This window comes from Piliocolobus tephrosceles, chromosome 16 (genome assembly GCF_002776525.5).
Source record: "Piliocolobus tephrosceles isolate RC106 chromosome 16, ASM277652v3, whole genome shotgun sequence".
Lineage (NCBI taxonomy): Eukaryota > Metazoa > Chordata > Mammalia > Primates > Cercopithecidae > Piliocolobus > Piliocolobus tephrosceles.
The window spans coordinates 11,907,877-11,931,015 of NC_045449.1; the positions used below are offsets into that span (position 1 = coordinate 11,907,877).

At 43.7% G+C, this 23,139-nt stretch overlaps 1 protein-coding gene across 3 annotated transcripts; it reads right to left on the minus strand.

The window, feature by feature from the left end:
* Positions 1-1,289: 1,289 nt before the first annotated feature.
* Positions 1,290-22,052, minus strand: ZNF18 (zinc finger protein 18). Of its 3 annotated transcripts, none has more exons than XM_023188108.1 (7): positions 21,973-22,052; positions 17,000-17,468; positions 15,557-15,746; positions 15,056-15,144; positions 8,582-8,666; positions 7,766-7,873; positions 1,290-2,589 (listed from the first exon to the last, which is right to left on the minus strand). In XM_023188108.1, the coding sequence occupies exons 2-7, from the start codon at positions 17,384-17,386 to the stop codon at positions 1,802-1,804; spliced, it is 1,647 nt and encodes a 548-aa protein (XP_023043876.1). In that variant the 5' UTR covers positions 17,387-17,468; positions 21,973-22,052; the 3' UTR covers positions 1,290-1,801. The 3 variants fall into 3 exon arrangements, with proteins under 3 accessions (XP_023043876.1, XP_023043873.1, XP_023043875.1); XM_023188105.1 differs by having other exon boundaries at positions 7,766-7,876; XM_023188107.1 differs by lacking the exon at positions 21,973-22,052 and adding an exon at positions 19,055-19,129 and having other exon boundaries at positions 7,766-7,876.
* Between the last annotated feature and the right edge of the window lie 1,087 nt (positions 22,053-23,139).

The following is a 23,139-nucleotide window of genomic DNA, read 5'->3' on the forward strand; positions in this document are numbered from 1 at the left end:
GGAGGGCTTGTTAAAACAGAGATTGCTGGAACCCACCCTTCAGTATTTCTGATTCAGTAAGTTTAAACAAATGGCCAGTGCTGCGGGTCTGGAGGCCACAGTTTGAGAACTCAGGATTTAAAACCTCAAATCCCATCATGCTATAAATCTCTGCTATACAGAATATGGACTCTAATGCTAATTCCTCTATGATTTTCCTGCTTGCTGCCTTGCGGTTCCTGCACCCCCTAAGTGGGGCCTTATTTTCATGATACAAGGGAGTTAAATTTTACTCCTGGAAGCCAGGAACTCCAGCTTGGGTGTTGTCCCTCCTCTCCCATCAACTAGTAATGCACTTGCAGTTTCCTGACTATAGGCGAATCTGTTTTCAGGGAGATAACTCTGTCCACATTAGCATCATCCTTCCTGAGCCTCACTCATAGTAGTATAGTAAGATCAAGCAGGCCGGGCATGGTGGCTTACACCTGTAATCCCAGCATTTTGGGAGGCTGAGGTGAGCAGATCACGAACTCAGGAGATCAAGACCATCCTGGCTAACACGGTGAAACCCCATCTCTACTAATACAAAAATTAGCTGGGTTTGGTGGTGCGTGCCTGTAATCCCAGCTACTCGGGAGGTTGAAGCAGGAGAATTGCTTGAACCAGGGAGTCGGAGGTTGCAGTGAGCCGAGATCGCACCACTGTACCACTGCCCTCCAGCCTGGCGACAGAGAAAGACTCTGTCTTCAAAAAAAAAAAAAAAAAAAAAAAATCAGGCAAAAAGAAGGAAGTGGAAGACGGTGGGAGGGGGAAGTCTCACTATACAGGCAGGACACTTTGAGGCATGTAACTTGTGGCGACAAGGACAACTGGACAGTTTAGATACATGTGTTAATAAACCGCTAGACAGTATTATAAACTAGATCAATACTATTGATTTCTTCCTAACACTCACAGACAAAATGAGATTAAAACAAAGGTAATTTTAAAGCATAGAACACACTTTGGCAAAATGATAGCTCATGTGGGATGCCAGGAGGAAGAGGGGTGGCTTGAGGCAAGAGATCAAGTGGAAGGTTGGCTCAGAAAGAGGACACCAAAAACAAACTTAGCTGAGACAAAGGTGTTGCCCGCCCTGGCCAAGCTCTCATCATCTGAACATTAGCGTAGGACTTTCCTATTACTGTTCCGCTACATCATGAACTGGATAGGTTTACAGGGGCTGACTTTGGAGCTCAGCTGCCTAGGGTCTTCTGTGAAATCATGTGCTTTGAAATACCATCAAACACACAGCGAACACTTCAAACAAGTAAGATAGAAAGTGACTCTAAGTTTATTTCAAACAAGGGACACTTGAAGTGAGTTTTCCGCCCCTATGACAAAGAACACACGTGAGCTCACTGGCCCTCTATGCTTCTCTTCTCTGCTTCTGAACAGAAGACCTGCTCTAGAACCCACTGTAAGGGGCTCATCTGAGGTTCTTCCCATAAGCAGTGACTACAGCTAATCCCGTTAAATGCTTCCCAGAAAGCACTTCTAAAACTGGATCTCCAGTTTAGACTTTTTCCCCAGTGGGTCCAAAGGAAGGATGAGTGGAAACATGAAGACTATTCTTTCTCCTGAGGCAGAATCAAGAATTTAAGCCATTGTGAAATCCAATCCAAGATATCCACCAAGTCCGAAGCCATGTCCAGATTCTCTCCTCTCCAATCCATGAAAAGAGGAGATGAACAGGGGTATCCTCTCAGAGACACAATTCCTCTCGATGGAGCTGAGTATATTTTTAACGGGCTGGGAGACAGAAAGAGGGTTGGGTTACTGGCTACTTAAAGGACTTCTTTCCTAAGTGGGATCTTTGATGTTTGTCAAGGCTCGACCTCCAGCTGAAACTCTTCCCACAGTGCGCACATTTATAAGGCTTCTCTCCTGTGTGAACCCTCTGGTGTCTATTGAAGTTTGATCTCTGAATGAAACTTTTCTCACAGATGGGACATTTATAGGGTTTCTCTCCCGTGTGGATTTTCTCGTGGTGGCGCAATCCTGAGAAGTCACTAAAGCCTTTCCCACAGTAATCACATTTACAGGGCTTCTCTCCTGTGTGAGTTCTCTGATGCTTCACAAAGTCTGAACTCCGCAGAAAGGCTTTTTTGCAGATGGTGCACTGAAAGTATGTCTCTCCGGTGTGAGTTCTTTGGTGAAAAACAAGCTGAGAATTCCTATAAAAGGTCTTCCCACACTCCCTGCAGGTGGGGAGCTTCTGGGCCATGGGGGCTCTTGGCTGCCCCTTCTGGGAGGTCTCTCTCTTCTCCTCAAGCCACATGGTGGACATTTCTCCTGAATGAGGATTAGGCAAATGCTGACCTAGTTGTTTCTCAGAAATCCTTTCTGGAGGAGAGAGCTGTTCCCCTGTTCCCTCATCCTGAATGTTTTGCAGAGCCTCAGGGAGATTCTCTCCTTCTCCAAAGCATCCTGGCTCATCCTCACTGAAGAAGCCCCTCAAGGAAGCCTGAGAAGGAGCCTCTCCTGAGGCTTGACAGGAAACATGCAGGAGCTCCTGGTCCCTGTGATTCTCCAAGTTTAGGTTCTCCTTGTCATTCTCTTGTCTGTCTCCTAAAAGAAGAAAGAAGATTTGAAATGGTTCAAGTGCTGTGCCCTGTTTACTAACTCATTATGTCAAAGAGATGGTCATCATAAAACATTCATTTTCTTTTTTTTTTTTTTTTTGAGACAGAGTCTCGCTCTGTCGCCCAGGCTGGAGTGTAGTGGCACGATCTCGGCTCACTGCAAGCTCTGTCTCCTGGGTTCACGCCATTCTCCTGCCTCAGCCTCCCGAGTAACTGGGACTACAGGCACCCGCCACCACGCCCGGCTAATTTTTTGTATTTTTAGTAGAGATGGGGTTTCACCGTGTTAGCCAGGATGGTCTTGATCTCCTGACCTCATGATCCACCCGCCTCGGCCTCCCAAAGTGCTGGGATTACAGGTGTGAGCCACCGCGCCTGGCCTCTTTTTTTTTTTTCAAGGGCATTAGTAAGTGAGGAAGAAAACTACCATATGCCTGAATGCTCAAACTTACTTCTCCTGTCCTGGGTTCAAGGCTAAATGGTTCGGCTCTGGGGCTGAGGATTTTTAAACAACACAGGAGTGCTCATAAAGTGATCACTCCATAAATAAAGCCATATGTATTTCTTAAGGTCCAGGAAAAAAACAAGTGTATTATAGGCAATTACTGCTTTTAAAATGATTTTTATCTGATTATATATAAAAGATAAATATGGTAACTAAAAAAAAAAACTGAAAAGAGAGAAATACATACAGAAGAAAACCAAATCTGCCTCAATCTTACCACTCAGAGATGACAACTACGAGTATACATTTCCTTTCAGTCTTTTTAATTTAATCTATATGTATGCAGGTATATGCTATTTCCTGACATAATTTGTGTCATATTGTACATATCATTCCATATCCAGCTATGTAGTATTTAATTGTGAATGGTGGCATTAATCAATGTAATATAGAGTCTCCCTCTCCCATTCATAAGACGCCCAGAATTTGTGAAATGCACATGTCATTTTACCACAGTTGCAATGCAGCAAGGTTGTACTATAAAAGTGAATCCCTTGATCTGTGCTTGAATCTAGTATTTACATGTGCTTTACTAAATCACACTAGCAACCGGAAGTCTGTTTTTCTCACCATAACTTGGGTTTTTGGTTATACTACTTAATGATGCCTATAGAAAATTTTTATTTTGATGGTAGGATTTTCAACTTGTATACATTATTTTAACTATATAGATCTAAAGATGCCATTTACCTTTCTCTTTCTAAAGATCTCTAACTAAAGATCTAAACATGCCATTTACCTTTCTCTTTCATATATTAGTGTCTTTTCAATTGTCTGCCAGGGATCTAGGCATCTTCTAGAGAGCTAGATCTGAACTTGTGAAGTCAAAAAGCCTTAGAATGTCCCTGAATCTAAAAATAAAATAAAATAAAATAAAAGCCTTAGAATATATTCCTCTCCAATGGCAAAGGTACTTTCTCTTGTCTTTAAAAAAGCCTTTATAAATATCATTTTAAAGAGGTGAGTAATGGCCCATCAAGAAGATGCCATAATAAACACATAATTTGTTCCCCTACCATGAAAATCTAATTTGCTTATTGTGTTTTTGCTACGATAAATAATGCTGTGATCAGCATTTTTCTTCATAAGTTTTTGCCCATATTTCTCATCAATACCTCAAAGGAATTTCTCAAAGTGGAATTACTGTCAACAGGCATAAATATTAAGGCTCTTGACACCTACTGGTAACCCAACTTCCAGAACAACTCTGCCATCCTCTCATATGTGAAATTGGGCAGAGGGGGAAGTAGGTATTCAATACTTAAATATTGAATATTTTTAAACATATGCCATTTAGATAGATGAAAAATGGTTTTTCATTGTTTTAAATTTTAATTCTTAAGTTATGAAAGGATGAATCTTTATCACATTCATGTGCTATTTTTCATACTCGAAGACTACTGCCCATATTTTACTGGGAAAGTACATTTTTCATATCAACTTTCTTTAACTCTTTCTATATTAACAAAAATAATCATTTATCTGTCATGTTCATGAAAACTGTTTCTTGTTGTTGTTGTTGTTGTTTTGAGATGGAGTTTTGCTTTGTCACCCATGCTGGAGTGCAGTGGTGTGATCTCGGCTCACTGCAACCTCTGCCTCCCAGGCTCCAGCAATTCTCTTGCCTCAGCCTCCTAAGTAGCTGGGATGCTGGGATTACAGGTGCCCACCACCATGCCCGGCTAATTTTTGTAGTGTAGTTAGATGGGGTTTCACCATGTTGGCTAGGCTGGTCTCAAACTCCTGACCTCAAATGATCTGCCTGCCTCAGCCTCCCAAAGTGCTGGGATTACAGGCGTGAACCACTGCGCTGGCCTGATCATAAAAACATTCTTTTTTTTTTTTTGAGACGGAGTCTCGCTCTGTCACCCAGACTGGAGTGCAGTGGCCGGATCTCGGCTCACTGCAAGCTCCACCTCCTGGGTTTACGCCATTCTCCTGCCTCAGCCTCCCGAGTAGCTGGGACTACAGGTGCCCGCCACCACGCCCGGCTAGTTTTTTGTATTTTTTAGTAGAGACGGGGTTTCACCATGTTAGCCAGGATGGTGTCGATGATCTGACCTCGTGATCCGCCCGTCTCGGCCTCCCAAAGTGCTGGGATTACAGGCTTGAGCCACCACGCCCGGCCTGCACCACACTATTTTAATGATTTTTACTTTTATAATACAACAGACTTAGTATTTTCAGATCTAGCATTCATGAAACATTCCTCTTTCAAAACTTTTTAAAAAACTATTCTTGCATGTTATATTTTTCCAGATAACTACTTTAAAAACTTTAATCCTTTGGATTTTGATTAGAAGGGGAGGTATATGACTTTTTGAGACTGCCGCCTGCTTGCCTGTTTTAACTAGGAGCTGTTCTTCCATACGGTCAACTATAACAGCATATTCACTCTCTACATTGACTTTTGCCCCTGATCTGAGTCCAGGTCTGGTAAACTAGCAAACTGTTGTATTTTTCAAACCAGGCCTTTCCCTTCTGGTTACTGTGACTTCCACAATTATTCCAGGTCTCTTCCCCAGACAGCTGGACTCCTGCACTGACTTCCTGCAGACTTCTTTCCTCCAAGTGTTCCCTTCCTATCTGTCCTACACGTTGCTGCCAGATTCATCTTCCTAAACCTCTTTCCACATATCCTTTTTTTTTTTCTTTTTGAGACAAAGTTTCATTCTTGTTGCCCAGGCTGGAGTGCAATGGTGTGGTCTCGGCTCACTGCAACCTCCGCCTCTCAGGTTCAAGCGAATTCTCCTGCCTCAGCCTCCCATGTAGCTGGTATTACAGGTGCCCACCACCATGCCCAGCTATAAATATATATACACACACACACACACACACATATATACACACACATATATATATGTATATATATATATTGCATTTTTAGTAGAGACAGGAACCTATAATAGTTTTTTGTTTGTTTGTTTGTTTGTTTGTTTTTGCCTATCAAGGCGGGATGACCCTTGTAGACTCCTCACATCTGGTTACAGGCAGTATCTAATGGAACCATGTCAGCAGAGGTGGGATGAAGGAAAAACAAACAAACAAACAAAATGAGTAGGAATATAGTGAGCTATATATCGCAAATAAGATCAGACTACTAGGAGCTATATGGGAAATCTCTGTAGCTTCCATTCAATTCTACTATGAACCCAAAACTGCCCTAAAAAATAGTCTCTAAAAAAATCCTACTGCAACAACCTCCAAAGCAATATTTTTAACCTTTTCTGACTACAACCCACAATAAGCTCTACGGACTAAACTGTGATCCCCCAAAATTCTTATGTTGAAGTCCTAGCCCTCAATATGATGGTATTTGGAGGTGGGGCCTGGGGCCTTTGGGAGGGATTAGGTCTAGATGAGGTTCTAAGGGTGGAGTCCTCATGATGGGATTAGTTTCCTGTCTCCCCTTCTCCCTCTCTCACCTCCCCCTCTCCCAGTCTCTCCCTTTCTCTCCCCCTCTCCTCTCCCCAACCCCTTCTCTGCTCTGTGATGACACAGCAAGAAAAGCGAGGTCAGCACACCATGCTGGCACCCTGATCTTGGACTTCCCAGCCTCCAGAAATGTGAGAAATAAATGTTCGTTGTTTAAGCAACTTAATCTATGGTATCTTGTTACAGCAGCCCAAGCTAAGGCAGTAATCAATATATTTATATTGAAACACAGTACATACACACATATTTTAAACAAGTATTTCCTGAAACACTACCCACCCCTACATCTGGTATTTCCTCTTCAATCTTTTTTTTTTTTTTTTTTTTTAACACTGGTTGTAACTCTACCAAATGATTTCAAAACTCACTAATTGGTTATGCAATGCAGTTTGAAAAATACTGTTCCAGAAGAAATCCTTGTGAAATAGCGTGATAAATATGTTGCATAAAATTAAAATCAAATATCTCAGCTAATGATTGCTCTCTCTGTGGTATACTAGCAAAAGAGAATAATTGATTAGATGCCACTGGGGAGAAAGAATTGCTTGCCCTACCATTCCCATCCTTGGTCCTCTTCTTCCTCTAAGGTGCTGGGATAATTTACTGTGTCTGTAAGTGTGTGTATGTGTGGGGGGGGGCGGGGTGGTTTCGCAGTTAGGTTTTACATCACTTCAGTGTTTTAGAAAAAGTGTAGAAAGCAAAGAATGACTGCTATTTTACAAGAGAACAAGTTCAGATTTCTTCTTCCCTAGTCTTAAATAAATTATTTATATGAAGTATTTGTTGATGTTGCTGTTTTAAAAATGTGAGGTGCACAGGGATTAGATAAAACTTTTTCCTGTTTGATGTCTAGATACTCCAACTTCTTGCTAGGCTGCTACATAGTCCTTTTCAATAAAATTCTACTCTATTTGTATTGGTCTTAATTTGTGTGACTCTTAATTCTTTCTGAGAAAGAAAGCTAAAACAGCAGAAAAGATTAAAGGCAACAGGTCTGATGTGTGGTCTTCCTTCCATGGTTAAATGTGTGTCAGCAGCCCTATAGCCAGAGATAAACAGACTCGATCTCAATAGTCAAATCGAACCAATCAGACCATGGCTAGTTACAACCAACGTAATAGAATATTCCATCTCCCCCGACCTCCTTCACCACCTCCCCAGTCACCTCCAATTTAATGAGAGGCAGTCAGAAATGATTCCAGACCAATGAACGATTACTCACCTATGCAGGTGGGTCTTGGGATCTTCTCATTGACATGAAGGTACAGTCCTGCCAGCTCTTCCCCATATTCTATTGAATTAGTCAGGTCAGGTTTGGAATGGGAAATGCCTGCTATAGAGAGAAAGATGTATGGTGGGCCTGGATAAATGGGGAAGACTGGGAGCTCAAGCTGTGTCTTTCAAAGGAGTACCCTACACAATTAGAGAAAATATGAAGGCTCTGGACACTTGCAGAAATTCACCTTAGAACAGTGCGTGGCGCTTGTAAGACACCAGTACTCACAGGATGACCCTGACTGATGGTGAAGGCCACGAAAACAAGAGTCTGAGGAGGTGGACAGAAAGGTCTGTAGAATACCTGGCAGGCTGGTGTGAGAATCATGACTGGGATCCCACCAATGGTTGGCTGACAAGTGTGGTTTAGTAGAAAAGAGCGTGGACTCAGAGTCAGCCACAACTAAGTTCCGTCATAACTCAGCCCACTTATGAGTTATGTGGCAGTGGGTAAGTATTTGATCTGACACTCACTTTCATCAGGTTTAAAATGAGAATACCATCATCAATTTCACAGATTAAAGAAGTTACTCCGTGCAATGTACCCACAAACAGTTCCTGGCACACTGAATACTTTCAATACAAGGAAGTCCTTACTGGAATTCTGCTATCTCCAGCTTGCCCCAGTTCCCAACTGTGTCCCTAATGATTTCCTTCACCTGGCAATTTTATGTTCAGCAGATGTCTCTATGAGTGCATGGAAAATGCCTCACAGTTTTCCAGTCCTTCTACCTCCTTCCATCAGGCAAACCCACACCCTCACCTCCTGAGACCATTTTCCCATAGGTCTCCAGCATGAGATCCCAGTATTGCTCCTTTTGAGTGGAATCCAGATGTCTCCACTGTTCCTGGGGGAAAAAAAAAATACAATACCATGACTCCAGTGGAGGTGTCTGAACCTGCCTTCCCTGCCTAAAGGAAAGCTGAGAAGAAAGAAACGTGCCATAGGATCATGGCCATCCCAAGACCTGAGACATCCCAGCAGAGTGGTTCAAGGGACAAAGAGGCCAAAGGGAAAACAACAGTCCCTATCAGTGTTTCTTTCCTGGTGAGAAAACATCTAGGCTTTACATTCTGCACTTTTTCAGCTGAAGTACTTAAAAGTGGAGAATATAGAGGGCAGGAGCCTTTTCCATACTTTTTTTTTTTTTTAAGATGGAATCTTGTTCTGTCGCCCAGGCTGAAGGGCAGTGGAGCGATCTCTGCTCACTGCAACCTCCGCCTCCCAGGTACAAGTGATTCTCCTGCCTCAGCTTCCCGAGTAAGCTGGGACTACAGGCACACGCCACCACGTCTGGATAATTTTTGTATTTTTAGTACAGACGGGGTTTCACTGTCAGGATGAATGGTCTCAATCTCCTGACCTCGTGATCCGCCTGCCTCGGTCTCCTAAAGTGCTGGGATTACAGGTGTGAGCCACCTCGCCCAGCCGGTACTATTTTTCTGTTTGTTTTTTAACTCAAGTGCTTGTACTAGAGGTCTTTGCAGAGAAATAGCCTGATAGTCCCACTATTTAATTAAAATCAGGACATTCAAAAAGCAAAAGAAAGAAGTTAAAAAGGAATCTGTTGGAAAAGCAAGTGCAAATCAGTAAAATGCAGTTAGAGTCAACTGCATTGTAAGCTTTACCCTGAAACAAAGATTGGTATATTCAGAGAAGAGAGAGATGTTATAACCATACTTGAAATCTCTTATAGCTCTGCATTTAGAGTCTAACATTAAATCAGTTTTCTTGCCAGATAGTGGAAAACTGGTGGGTTCTCTGGAGCAAGGTGTCCCTCCACAATCTCCAAAAGAAGCCCTGCTTTTCCTATGAAACGACAGACTGGAGACTCAAAACTGGGAATACCATACAGCTAGGGTCTGCTTTCGTGAATTCAAATTTCCATCTTCCACCAAGAAGCTGACTATTACAAACTCAGACTGTATAGCAGAGGGATTAGCCACCCATTTTTTTTGGAGTCAGACATACTGAGTTTTAAGTCCCAACCTTGCCACTTTCTAGCTGTGCGACCTTGAGCAAGTTACTTAACCTTCCAGAGTTTCAGGCCTCACCTAATGATGGTGATGGCACTGAACTCACAAAAGTGTTGGGAGGTTTGAGATAAATAATGCAAGTGTCACCTGCTTTCATAGCAAACTGTACTTTTTTTTATTCACAGCATTAATCTGTTTATTAAATATTTATGTGTTTGTACATATGTATATGCACACGTGTAAGTATTTGATTAACTGCTGCCTCTGCTAGCAACGTAAGCTCCATGAGGAAAGGACTCTGTCCTACTCAGCATTGTGCAATACCTTCCCAGTTCCCAAGACCCTGCCAGAACAGAAGAGCCACTTGATATATGTTGCTGAGGTGAAATATAGCCCTTAGCAAATAGGTCCTCAGTAGATAATATATATTATTACTATAACATGCAGTCTCCCAGACTCACCCAAAGGGTCTGCAGAGAGAATTAATGGATTCTGCACACTTTCAGAGACCCCAAAGTTGACAGACATGAATAGCCAGGCTTCAGGGAACAGCAATGAGGAGAGGAATTACAAAGTCATCCTCCTACTGTATACAATATACTATTCGGGGAAGGCACTCTCTGATATGGTTTGGCTCTGTGTCCCCACCCAAATCTCATCTTGCAGCTCCCATAATTCCCATGTATTGTGAGAGGGACCTGGTGGGAGATAACTGAACCAAGTGGGCGGTTCTTTCCTGTGCTGTTCTCGTGATAGCGAATAACATAACATCTGATGGTTTTAAAAACGGGAGTTGGCCCGCACGGGCTCTCTCTCTGCCTGCCACCATCCTCGAAAGATGTGACTTGCTCCTCCTTGCCTTCCACCATGATTGTAAGGCTTCCCCAGCCATATGGAATTTTAAGCCCAATTAAACCTCTTTCTTTTGTAAATTGCCCAGTCTCAGGTATGTCTTTATCAGCGGTGTGAAAATGGACTAATACATTCTCAGTCCTAAGTCAAGTCTGCCCCCTAGCACATCAAAGAGAAGTGGAAATGGCTCAAGGAGAAAGGAGATACCACAAAGTGTTGAATTAGCAGGTGCTAAGCCAAACAAACCAACGAAAGAGGGTTTGGACTTTTTTGGGTGGGAAGCATAGGAAGCTGAAAAGCGACCTCAATACACTTCATTACACAGTCAACTATTAACTATAACCACATTTTTCATGTGAATTTTAATTTAAATTTTTTAATTTTTAAAGTATAATCAGCTAGCAGCTTATTCTGTTAATCTCCTGTGAATGCAGCTATTTTAACAACCTCCTGAAAATGACCACTTGAGCAAACACTTGAGCGGAATACAGGAATTCTCAGTCTTTGTGGTCAGAACACACGGACCCTGGCTTCAGTGCTAGCAGAGGAAAGGAGGTACATGCCAAGCACAGTAGTATCTGCCTGGCTGCCTGGCTTGCTGACTGACACAGGATCTACTCCATGAACACAGTCATTACCAAGAAGAGGACAAGGCAGAAAAGGATACAGCCACCAAAACCCCCAGGGGTCAAAATCAGCTCATTCAAAAACCAGAGAAGTTGCTTCAGGAGCACTAACAGGGCACCTCCAGCTTGCAGACACAAATTTACTCAAGGAACTGCCAAGAAGCTGGGTGCATTCGAATAAAACCTCCTACTGAAGAGGCAACACACCAATGGTAGCCAGCTTGCCTTTTTCTCATATTTAGAAGAGACGGAAAAACCTAACTTTCTCTCCTGAAAGACAGAAGCATGGGATTTGATGGGAAAATTCTCTCTATTTTTGTGTGGAATTGGCACCATCTTGTGGGTTTATAAGATATTACAACTGACTTGCACTGAGTTACTTACACGCTGTTCCTTTCCTTTAAGTTTGAAAACAGAGGAAGGTGAGTAAATGCATTGCTGGAGTACTATGTAAGGTTCCAACTGAGTCATGGTTTCTACTAATGAAATAACTACTGTGTACTGGGAGTAATACCGTATCATCATTCTGGCATTATTTATGAAGTTCCTCAGTTAAGAGATTAGAGGGAGTGATTTAAAAATTCCTTTCACTTCCAAAGGATTCCATTAAATATCAAACTCTTTGTGATGCAAATAACTGCTGTTAGTTTGGAGGGGATATTCAGATTGGGTAGGGATGAGTTTTGTTCGTTTAACTTAAATGGTTGCTAACCAGTTATCTTCTGAAGGTAGGGAAATACAGACACATGTATATGTAAATACAGTTGTAAAACACAAATTGGTGCTGATGAGCATTTTAAATCTTTTGACTTTAAGTTATCCAGAACAGGTGAGAATACTCTGTACATACTGCAGAAACAATAATCCTCCAAGCCTGGTTGACACATTCCACAGAACACCCAAATCTTTCTCACCAAGCAATGTCTTGCTTAACAATTTGGTTTCTGGACACCTTGAAAGCAGGCAGGAGGGTGCATTTGGTTCACTAAAAAGATATGTCTCTCCCCTGCCACCTCCCCATCCACCTTCCCCCAGAGTAAACTACGAAACTGATATTCTCTAGTTTTTGTATCTCTGAGCCTTGAGAGCTGAAACTCAGACCCTGGTCTGAAACACAGCATTAAGCACCACCTCCTGCCTTCTTTATTTTCATCCTCACTCTACAGCAGATTGCCAGGCAAGTCCCGGGAGGCGTTCCCTTGACGTTGTAAATGATGTTTTAATTAAGGTATATAGGCTCGTGAAAAAAATATATATTTTTACAAAATTCAGCTTTTCAAAATTGTTAACTACATATCAACATAAATCTGTCCCAGAGACTTCTATGTACAGCAAAAATGAAGTATTAGGAATTGCTGAATGTACCTTCTGCCTGAAACAACTAAAAATGGGACAAAATGTGTGAAACAATTGTTTTCAGACATTGCACATTACCCAAGCAGAGCAGAACAAGATCCCCGGAAGCGGGAAAACAAACTCAGTGAGCTCTAGTTATCCAAACGTACTGCCTGGACAGAGGATCCAGGCAGCAGCACAGGAAGGGGAAACCCAGGCTGAGCCAGGCAGCCTCCCTGAGTTGAGCAGAAGGAGCTCAGAGTCTGGAAATGCCAAGGTGCTTACAGTTGACAGGACAGAGAAATCAGAGGAGGAAGCTGCACAAAGAGAAAGCTCCAGAGATCTACAGAGCGTCCCCCCAAAGTCTGGGAAATAACCACCCAAAAGAATCAGAGGGAACAATCTCCTGAGTTCACACAGTGCTGGAAATAGTTTGTACTTCCACCAGGCAGAGTGGAAAACCTGGTATATGAAGGGGCATCAGATTACTCAGAATACTCAGAAGGGAAGTGCCTTAGCATGGAAAAAATAACACTAGACTAAATGTTTCTCTGGTGCCATATAACCAACCGTGTTCAAATAACTGCATCCCATAGCAAAGTTCAAGAACATTTACAGTAATACAAAAATATACAGCATCCCACCAACGTCTGATACCCAATCAAAGATTACCAGGCACGGGCAACATAGTAAGACACAAAAAAATTAAAAAATTAGCTAAGCGGCCGGGCGCGGTGGCTCAAGCCTGTAATCCCAGCACTTTGGGAGGCCGAGACGGGCGGATCACGAGGTCAGGAGATCGAGACCATCCTGGCTAACACGGTGAAACCCCGTCTCAACTAAAAAATGCAAAAAAACTAGCCGGGCGAGGTGGCGGGCGCCTGTAGTCCCAGCCACTCGGGAGGCTGAGGCAGGAGAATGGCGTAAACCCAGGAGGCGGAGCTTGCAGTGAGCCGAGATCTGGCCACTGCACTCCAGCCTGGGCGACAGAGCGAGACTCCTTCTCAAAAAAAAAAAAAAAACTTAGCCAAGCATTGTGGCACATGCCTGTAGTTCTAGCTACTCAGGAGGCTGAGGCAGGAGGATGGCTTGAGCCCAGGAGGTCAAGGCTGCAGTGAGCCATGACTGCACCACTGCACTCCGGTGTGGGTGAAAAAGTGAAACCCTGTCTCAAAACACATAAACAAACAAAAAAGACAAAGATTACCAGGCATACACAGAAGCAGGAAAACACATCTCATAATGAGAATAATCATTTGATCAAAACTGACCCAGACCCAATACAGGTAGTAATCAGTAGATAAGGATATGAATACAAATACAACTATATTCCATATGTTCAAGAAGCTAAAAAAAAATGTGAACACATTAAGTATAGACATGAAAGATATAATAAAGCCCAAAATCAAACTTCTAGACGTGAAAAATTCATCCAAAATGAAAAATATACTGGAAGAGATTAGCAGCAAATTAGATGCGGTAAGAAGAAAAGACTAATGAACTTGAAGACATAAAAATAGAAACTGTCCTAAATGAAACACTAAGACTTCAAAAGCAGAATGAAAAATATACTGGATGAGATTAACAGCAGATCAGATACTATAAAAGAAAAGAGTAATGAACTTGAAGACATATAGAAATTGTCCAAAATAAAACACCAAGACTTCAAAAACAGAAAAAAAATCAGTAAGCTTGGGACAACTTGAAGAGCTCTGATACATGTATATACATTATCATTATACACATTCCACAGGTATTATTTCCGAGGTCCTTAAAGGAGAGGAGAAATAAGCGAGACAGAAAAAAAAAAAAATGCTTTAGAAATAATGGCCAAAAATTTTCCAAGTTTAGTGAAAACCATACACCCACAGATCTAAGAAACTCAATGAATCCCAATTATATGAAATGTGAAAATTACTCTAAGGCACATCAAAATCAAATTGTTTCAAAAAATGAGAATACATGGGCAGATCATGAGGTCAGGAGATCGAGACCATCCTGGCTAACACAGTGAAACCCCAGCTCTACTAAAAATGCAAAAAAAAAAAAAATTAGCCGAGCGCAGTGGCAGGCGCCTATAGTCCCAGCTACTCGGGAGGCTGAGGCAGGAGAATGGCGTGAACGTGGGAGGCGGAACTTGCAGTGAGCCGTGATCGCGCCACTACACTCCAGCCTGGGCGACAGAGCGAGACTCTGTCTCAAAAAAAAAAAAAAAAGAGAATATACGGAAATAAGCAAATATATATATACTATATGCATAAGAACAAAGATAAGAGTACATTTGGCATGATTCTATTTTTATAAAACTCTAGAAAAATAAACTAACATATGGTGACAGAGAGAGGATCAGAGGTTTCCTCAGGACGGGGAATGGGGTGAAGAGGAAGGAGGAAGAGATTATAGAAGGTAAAAAGTTTCCTTTTCACCGTTTTTGTACCTCAGCTCACCTGCGGTGCTGCTGGGAGCAGTGAGGCTCCGAGGTCCTGGTCTCTGATCAGCCTTTCCTCTGGTCGGGCAGGCTGGGAGGCAGCCAGGGCTGAAGGGAGGAGAAGAAGCTTTCAGAATCTGGATGTCTGCCTTAACCACTCCCCAGAGGGCACAGGTAACAATCTTCACAAATCAGAACAATGCCTGTACTGTCATCTATATTACAAGACTTCCGTTTATCTCTCTGACAAACTCTAACTCCCTCCAACCTTCCAGTCTCACCCGTATTTTCTCCCAGCTCCTTCCTCAGAGCCAAACTCCAAATGGTCTGGCCCAGTCATAAAGCAGTTTAAAACACAGACTTTGACTCTCCAAGCAAGAGCGGTTTATTTAGGTCTAACCTGTTGGCAAACCTCTCAGGGATACCCCAATCTGAGCAGCATACCATTTCAATTCACTTAGGCCTACTACTCACAATCCCAAAATCTCTCCACGGGAACACCACACAGCACCGTCCTCACCTAGTTCTGCTTCTGTGTCAGATTCCTCTTTCACGATGTGGCTCAGAAGCTCCCCGGGCCCTACCGATGAATTCTCAAGTCCCAATTCCTGAGGCACCACTTCCAGATGGGGCTCCACTTCCCCCACTTGGCAGCCTGGAGATTCCATCTTCTCTGATAAGATGTCCTGTCCTAGAACCTGGATACTGATCTAGAGACCATATATTAATTAGTAATTATTGAAGAATCCAGTGTAAGGATCTCTAAACAATACAAAGCTTACCCTTTGCAATAGATCATAAGACAATTTCTAAGGATGTGGAGAAAGAGAAAACCAGCTTTTATTTCTAGTCCAGCAGGAACCAGGGTAAGAAATGTCCCAAAAAGACACCAAAAGCTGAGGCCTGAACCAGGCGTGAGAGACCTTTGAGACAGGCCACTAATGTGCCTCTACTGGATATGCCCCACCAATGAAAACAAAGGCAACTTTTGAATAACTTCTCAAACGTTCTAAAGCTGGAATATGCTGGGAGACTTTACCCTCAATCCTCCATAGCTAAGTGTTGAGAGTCAGTGTGTTAGAATTAGGCGAGGTTGAGGTAAGCCAGCTGTGGTATAACAAGAAATACACATTTAGTCTTCGTCCCCAGTTCCCGCAGAGCTCCTAAAGCCCTGGTAATTTCCTGAGTGACAAAGGAAGAGGCTTTGTTATTCAAAACGAGCCCTTCTCAACCACACCTGAGTTTATGCTAGGTTCCTAGACAGCTTCAGGACGGGGGGCTGGTTGCCAGAGGAACCAACCTTGAGATTCAAAGGTTGGAACTTTCAGTCTCTCCCCTTGCCCCGGCTTCTGAGGAGGGGAGGGCAGCTGGAGATACTCAATTACCAATGTCAAATGACTACGTCAAGTGTGCCAAAGCAGTGAAGTCTCCATAAAAATCCCTAAACCATGGGGTTCAGGAAGCTTCCAGGTTGGTGACCTCAGGGAGGTACTGGTAACTAACATAGCATGCCAGGAGAGGCATGGAAACTCCAGGCCCTTTCCCCCACACCTTGCTCTATGCAGCTCTTCTCTCTGGCTGTGAGTTGTATCCTTTATAGTAAGTCAGTAACAGCAAGTCAAATCCTTCCGAGTTCTGTAAGTCATCTAACTAAGTATCGAACTTGAAGAGAAGATTGTGGGAACCTCCGAATTTATAGCCAACTCGTCAGAAGTTCAGGTGGCCCCTGGGACCTGTGACTGGCATCTGAGAACAGGAGCAGTCTTGGATTGGGCCCTGAACCTCCAGAGTTAGCTTCAGAACTGACCTGCAGGACACGCTACTGGTGTTAGAGAATCAGAGAATTGGCCGTTGGTGTGAAATGTTCCACCCATTTGGTGTCATAAGAAAAAAGACCACACACCTGATGGGACCAGAGAGGAACCCTGTGTTTCACTCGCCAATCATAATACCCTCTGCTTACCCATTGCCACAGTCTCTGCGGGTCCCCCTTCAAACTCTCCACAAGGGTCACTGCCTCTTCTCCGCTTCCTGGACACTGTTTCCGCACCCACATCTGGATCTCCCCAGGCAGGATGGTTAGAAACTGCTCCAACATGAGGATCTCCAGGATCTGCTCTTTGGTGTGAACCTCTGGCTGCAGCCACTGGAAACAGAGCTTCCGAAGCTGCTTCAAGGTCTCGTGAGGCCCAGACATCACCTGGTAACGGAACTGCCTGAAAAGCTGGCGCGCGGTCTCAGGGCTGGAGAGTTCCTCTTGAAGGGCAGCATCGGATTCTGCGAACTGGGGGTCCTCAGCCTTCGCCAGTGATGGCAGCAGGCCTAGCGTCTGCCCCAAGTCAACGGGCATTGTCCAGCCTGGCAAGTCCTCTTAAGTAAAGTACTTCTGAAGTGGAATTGTCTCCGGAAAGAACTAGGTCTTCACCAGGACACTAAAAAGGGAATGAGATTGAGTGCTATACAGAGGAGGGGACACATTTTCAGAAAGAACAAATCAAACGCCCTACCCGAGAAGCCTTGGGGTCAACTATGGTGGTTCTGAAATATTCAATGGATACACGATTCTATTATGAAAGATTATAAACTTGAAGCCACAAAGCAAACTACTGATACCGTATCTTAACAGCCACCATTTCCCTGCCCATTTTATAATGTTCTTTCTTGGTCTTCAAATGTCCAGACAAAATGAAGAATACAATGCACCATATGAAGCATTTTCACTATAGGTTTCCAGGTAAACGGCTCTTCTACAAAACACTTCTACGTCTTCCTCTCTGTATCTGCATACTAAAAAATAAAGCTGGAAAAAGAAATTAATGCCCTAGGAATAAAAGCTAATGCCTAGATGCTTCCGTAATAAATAGGAGGTTAAAGAGAACAAATTAAGTCTTCCCAAAAAGGTGTAATGAAATTTCCAAGACACGTCTTTTGAGTGCCATATTGAAATAGGTCTATTTGAGAATTTATGAAAAAAACTAGTGTCATAACTGACACTTTCAACCTTGGGGTTATGGCTCATGACTATAATCCCAGCACTTTGGGAGGCCGAGGTGGGCAGATCATGAGGTCTGGAGATCGAGACCATCCCGGTCAACACGGTGAAACCCTGTCTCTACTAAAAAAATACAAAAAATTAGCTGGGCGTGGTGGCCGGTGCCTGTAGTCTCAGCTACTCAGGAGGCTGAGACAGAAGAATGTCGTGAACCTGGGAGGCGGAGCTTGCAGTGAGCCGAGATTGCACCACTGTGCTCCAGCCTGGGTGACAGAGCAAGACTCCATCTCAAAAAAAAAAAGAGGGTTGAGAAGACTACCTTGAGAATACTCCTATGGTGTTGACATAAATAACCACTATTTTATGTGAATGGTATTGAAATTTAGAAGATCCCAACTAAGACAGTAGAAAAAGAAATATTAAATGGCAAATAATATTAAGTTATTTTAAAAAGGATCATCCACTATTTCTAGTTAACTTTCTTGCAAGTAATCATCATATGGGATTCTTGGGTAAATCCTTAAATGTTATGAAGAATTTGGTGGTCATCATTTCTCCCTAAGACTAATGACAGCAATTAAAAACAAATACCCCATCACTTGAGGATCTGGCTTGATCAGAGATCAGTACAATACTCTAGCTTTTTGTAGCTGCTTATTTCTTAAGGTATGGGAAACAATGTCTTCATCCTTACCATTTCATCAAAACAATTTATCCGCATTGGAAAATCACTTAAAAACTAAAAAAGAAAAACCAATCTTTTCAAAGGCCCAAGAAAGGAAAGAGCAAGGTCAAAAGAATTGCAGTTGACCTTTGAATAACGCAGGAGATAGGGGTGCCAACCCCCACACTGCAGAAAATCCGTATCATTTCTGATTCCCCAAAACCTGGGCCGCCTATTGACTGATGCCTTAAATAGTGGATTAACATACATTTTGCATGTTACTCTATTTTTGTGATAAAGTAAGTTAGAGAAGATATTATTAAGCAAATTATAACGAAGAGGCCAGGTATGGTGGCTTATACCTGTAATCCCAGCACTTTGGGAGGCTGAGGCAGGCGGATCACGAGGTCAGGAGATCGAGACCATCCTGGTCAACGCAGTGAAACCCCATCTCTACTTAAAAAAATACAAAAAATTAGCCGGGCGTGGTGGTGGGTGCCTGTAGTCCCAGCTACTTGGGAGGCTGAGGCAGGAGAATGGTGTGAACCCGGGAGGCGGAGCTTGTGGTGAGCTGAGATAGCACCACTGCACTCCAGCCTGGGCGACAGAGTGAGACTCTGTCTCAACGAAAAAAAAAAAGAAAGAAAGAAAATTATAAGGAAGAGAAACTACATTTCCTATTCACTAAGTGGAAGTGAATCACCATAAAGGTCGTCACCTTCATCATCTTCACACTGAGTAGCCTGAAGAAGACAAGGAACAGAAGGAGAAGGAAGGTTGGTCTTGCGGTCTCAGGAGTCACAGAGGCCGACGAAAATCCTTCTATAAATGAACCTTTGCAGTTCAACCCTGTGTTGTTTAATTAAGAGTCAACCGTAATCCAATACCAAATGTTTTTTATGTGGTCCTCGTTGAATTTATTTTTTGCTTAAAAGGAAACCCAGGTCCGGGCACAGTGGCTCACACCTGTAATCCCAGCGCTTTGGGAGTCCAACGCGGGTGGATCACTTGAGGTCAGGAGTTCAAGACCAGCCTGGCCAACACAGCGAAATCCCATCTCTACGAAAAATGCAAAAATTAGCTGGGCATGGTGGTGCACGCCTGTAATCCCAGCTACGAGGGAGGCTGACTGAGGCAGGAGAATTGCTTAAACCCAGGGACGGAGGTTGCAGTGAGCCAAGATCACACCACTGCACTCCAGCCTGGGCCACACAGTGAGACTCCGTCTCAAAAAAAAAAAAAAAAAATTGAAACCCAGGACAGGCGCGGTGGCTCACGCCTGCAATCCCAGCACTCTGGAAGGCCGAGGCGGAGGATCACCTGCGGTCAGAGTTCGAGACCAGCCCGGCCAACATGGTAAAACCCCATCTCTACTAAAAATACAAAAATTAGCCGGGCACAGTGGTGTGCACCTGTAATCCCAGCTACTCAGGAGGCTAAGGCAGGAGAACAGCCTGAACCTGGGAGGTGGAAGTTGCAGTAAGGCAAGATCGTACCACTGCACTCTAGCCTGGGCGACAGAACGAGACTCTGTCTCAAAAAAAAAAGTCAGTAAAGACAAAAAATCTGAACACTATCAACCGACTTGCTCTCATTGACATTTTCAGAACACCAGACCCAAGAACTGCAGAGTATACATTCATTACAAGTGCAAAAAAGAGTATTCATCCAAACAGACTATATGCATAATTTTCAAATGACTGGTATCTTAAAGTTAGCTCTAAAAATATTACACAAAGCGGTATTGCTAAAAAGCCATTAAAGCAATACCAAAAAACACTCAAAAACCCAATATCTGATAGAAAAGGAACACAAGAGAAACAAAAACCAGAAAGGTCAAATGGAAAACTTTAGAGTTTCCTGGGTTCGAATATATTCTCTGATCATAGTGCAATTCAATTAGATATCAGTAACTAGACAATCCCAATTTACGTAAATTATTAAATAAAGCTCTTAACCCATAGTCAAAGAAAAAAATCACAAAGGACATTAAAATATGTTTTCATACTGAGTGACAATGAAAACTGCATTTCAAACCACCTGGAAAGCAGCTAAAGGATTGCTCAGAGGTAAACCTACAGTTTCAAATAAAAGCTTAAAAAATGAATAAATATACTTTTTAAAATCCCTTGCTTTGTCAATCCAACCTATTTGGCTCAAGTGTTTCAAATAACAAGTGGCAAGATTTTACACAGCAAGATACCGACCTGTAAACTTACTCCAATTTATCTGTTTCCTAAATTAAGATAGCAGTTTAGATAATATTTAAGAGAAATGACATTTTGGAAAAACTGTTAAGTACTTAAATCTTGTGTTAGCAATATTATACTCCCAGGTAGTGTGGTAAGAAAAATGTCTCGATTATTCAAAATTAAATTACTTTATAGAGTATTAAAATACTTTAATAGAGAGTTTATATTCCAATGACCTCATGAGGAACTGACCCCATTAGTTATGAAAAAATTTAAGGTTATCTGTCATACCTGTTATTAAACCTTTAACAAATAGAATGAATTTTTAAATGTGCATTCTAGGCATATTATACACACGTAGTTACATACATGGTTACACATACAAGTAACCATTTGTTAAGCACCTACTACGTATGGGCTTATTATCGGGCTCGGCTCATGTATTTCTAATTCTCACAATTACCCTGGTGTACAGATCAGGAACCTCTGAGGCTCACAAGTGGCAGCCAGATTAAAACCCAGGAAGCTCTAAAGCCTTTGCTTTGGGGAGAACTGCCAACGTCTGGTGGTTTGTGGGGGCGTTTTCTGGTTGTCACAAGCAGCTAGGGGAACTGGCATTTAGTGCTCGAGGCCAGGTCGGCGCTGCTCATCGGATACGTATTCTCCACCATGCGCCCCCGCAAATGCCGACAGCACTCTAATGAGAGAGGGAGAGACTCCAGGAAGCATCCCATCGGGTTTCCTCTTCCCGAGACTCATTTTCAGCCCTTAGGGGAAGACGGCGGGGAGGAGCCCGTTTTCGGTCCCAGTGCAGACGCCCTGCCGGTCCCGCGGTGCGCACAGGCACAGGAACGCATAGCCGGGACGGGGTTCACACATCCCCCCCGCACCCAGGGTCCACTCCCAGCCATGGCTGCCCCGGCCCCACACTCGCCACGTCCCCCGCGCGCTCCCAGACGCATGAGCGCGGGGACCCGCTGGTCCCTCCGCTGCTCCGGGGGACCCAGCTGAGTCAGGGGCGGACGCAGATAGCGCCAGGCCTGACCCCGAGCAGCCGGAGGCCGGGACCGCCCCGCACGCGCGCTCACCTCGGCCCGCGGCGCCGGCTCCGGGCGCACTTCCGGGAGCTGGGCGGCTGCGCGCGCCTCAGGCGGCAGGCGAGTGACGTGCGGCACCAGGCGGAGCTAGGGGCGGGGCGTGGCTGATACCGAAGCTCCTATTGGCAGTCGGGGACGCCCCGCCCCTCTCTGGCGCTGCGGCCCAGGAGCCTCCGCCGACACTGCAGTGCGGTTCCCGAGTCAACGCCACCCTCGGTTCCTTTCGTCAGTTCCTAGTCACTGTTCCTGAGTTCCTTCACTTCTCACCCGTCGTTTATTGCGCGCCTATTCTGTGTCAGGCACTCGGCCAAGCACTGGGAGGTCTTCAAAGATCATTTCTTTGTCTCTCCCAAACCCTTCCTGCCAGTCCCCACACCCAAAGCTGCAACGCTCTGCCATTATCCCTGATTCTTAACCGGCGCCTTTCTCCTCCTTTCCGTTCTTGCCTCACTTGGCCTCCCTGAGACATTTGATTTGCCCCAACCTTCCTCCTCTGTCTTGATTCTCCCACTCTCACCAGCTCTGCATCTCCTAGGTCCTCTCCCACTTCTCCCCATTCGGTTGGGGCTAGTCCAATGTAGTGCCATCCTCTTTCCACCTACGTCTCTCAACAAATGTCATCCCTGACTCTTCCCTTCTCCTTCCCTTTCCCACACGCCGGCAATGGCTGAATCCTCTGATTTTACCTCATTGTCTCTCAGACACCTCGCCCTGTCTTCTCACTACCCCTCCCTCGGCTCAGTTCCACACCGTTTGTAATGGCCAAGGCTTTCTTACCCTTTCCCCGGCGTCCAGTGTTGCCGGTTTCCAGGCCATCCTGTGCTGGGCCACGACAGTCATCTTGTGATACTAAGTTGCAGTAATAGAAGTATCATGTCAAAGTTTGGGTGTTCCATCTTGGGCAACTGGCAAAGAGGAGAGTATTCAAAAAAAAAAAAAAAAAAGAGCTGCCATGTTCCCCAATAATCTATGGAAATAAAATTAATAATAAATAAATAAATAAAAATTTTAAAAAGAGCTGTCATTATCATAACGTGTCTTATACCTGTCCCATGTTTACAAGAATTAAAGATATCTCCACTGGAGGAATAAAGCTTGATGCGGGGAAGGGATTACATCTTTATGTACCTGAAAAACTGACCAGTGGAAAAGGGACTG

Excerpts from the sequence above, each read along its gene's own strand:
- ZNF18 (XM_023188105.1), bottom strand. The coding sequence starts at position 17,386 with ATGCCCGTTGACTTGGGGCAGACGCTAGGCCTGCTGCCATCACTGGCG. Across the intron at positions 7,877-8,581 it reads TGGGAAAATGGTCTCAGGAG|CAGGCATTTCCCATTCCAAA; the intron begins GTGAGGGTGTGG and ends TTCTCTCTATAG. Across the intron at positions 2,590-7,765 it reads CCCAAGACCCACCTGCATAG|GAGACAGACAAGAGAATGAC; the intron begins GTGAGTAATCGT and ends TTCTTCTTTTAG.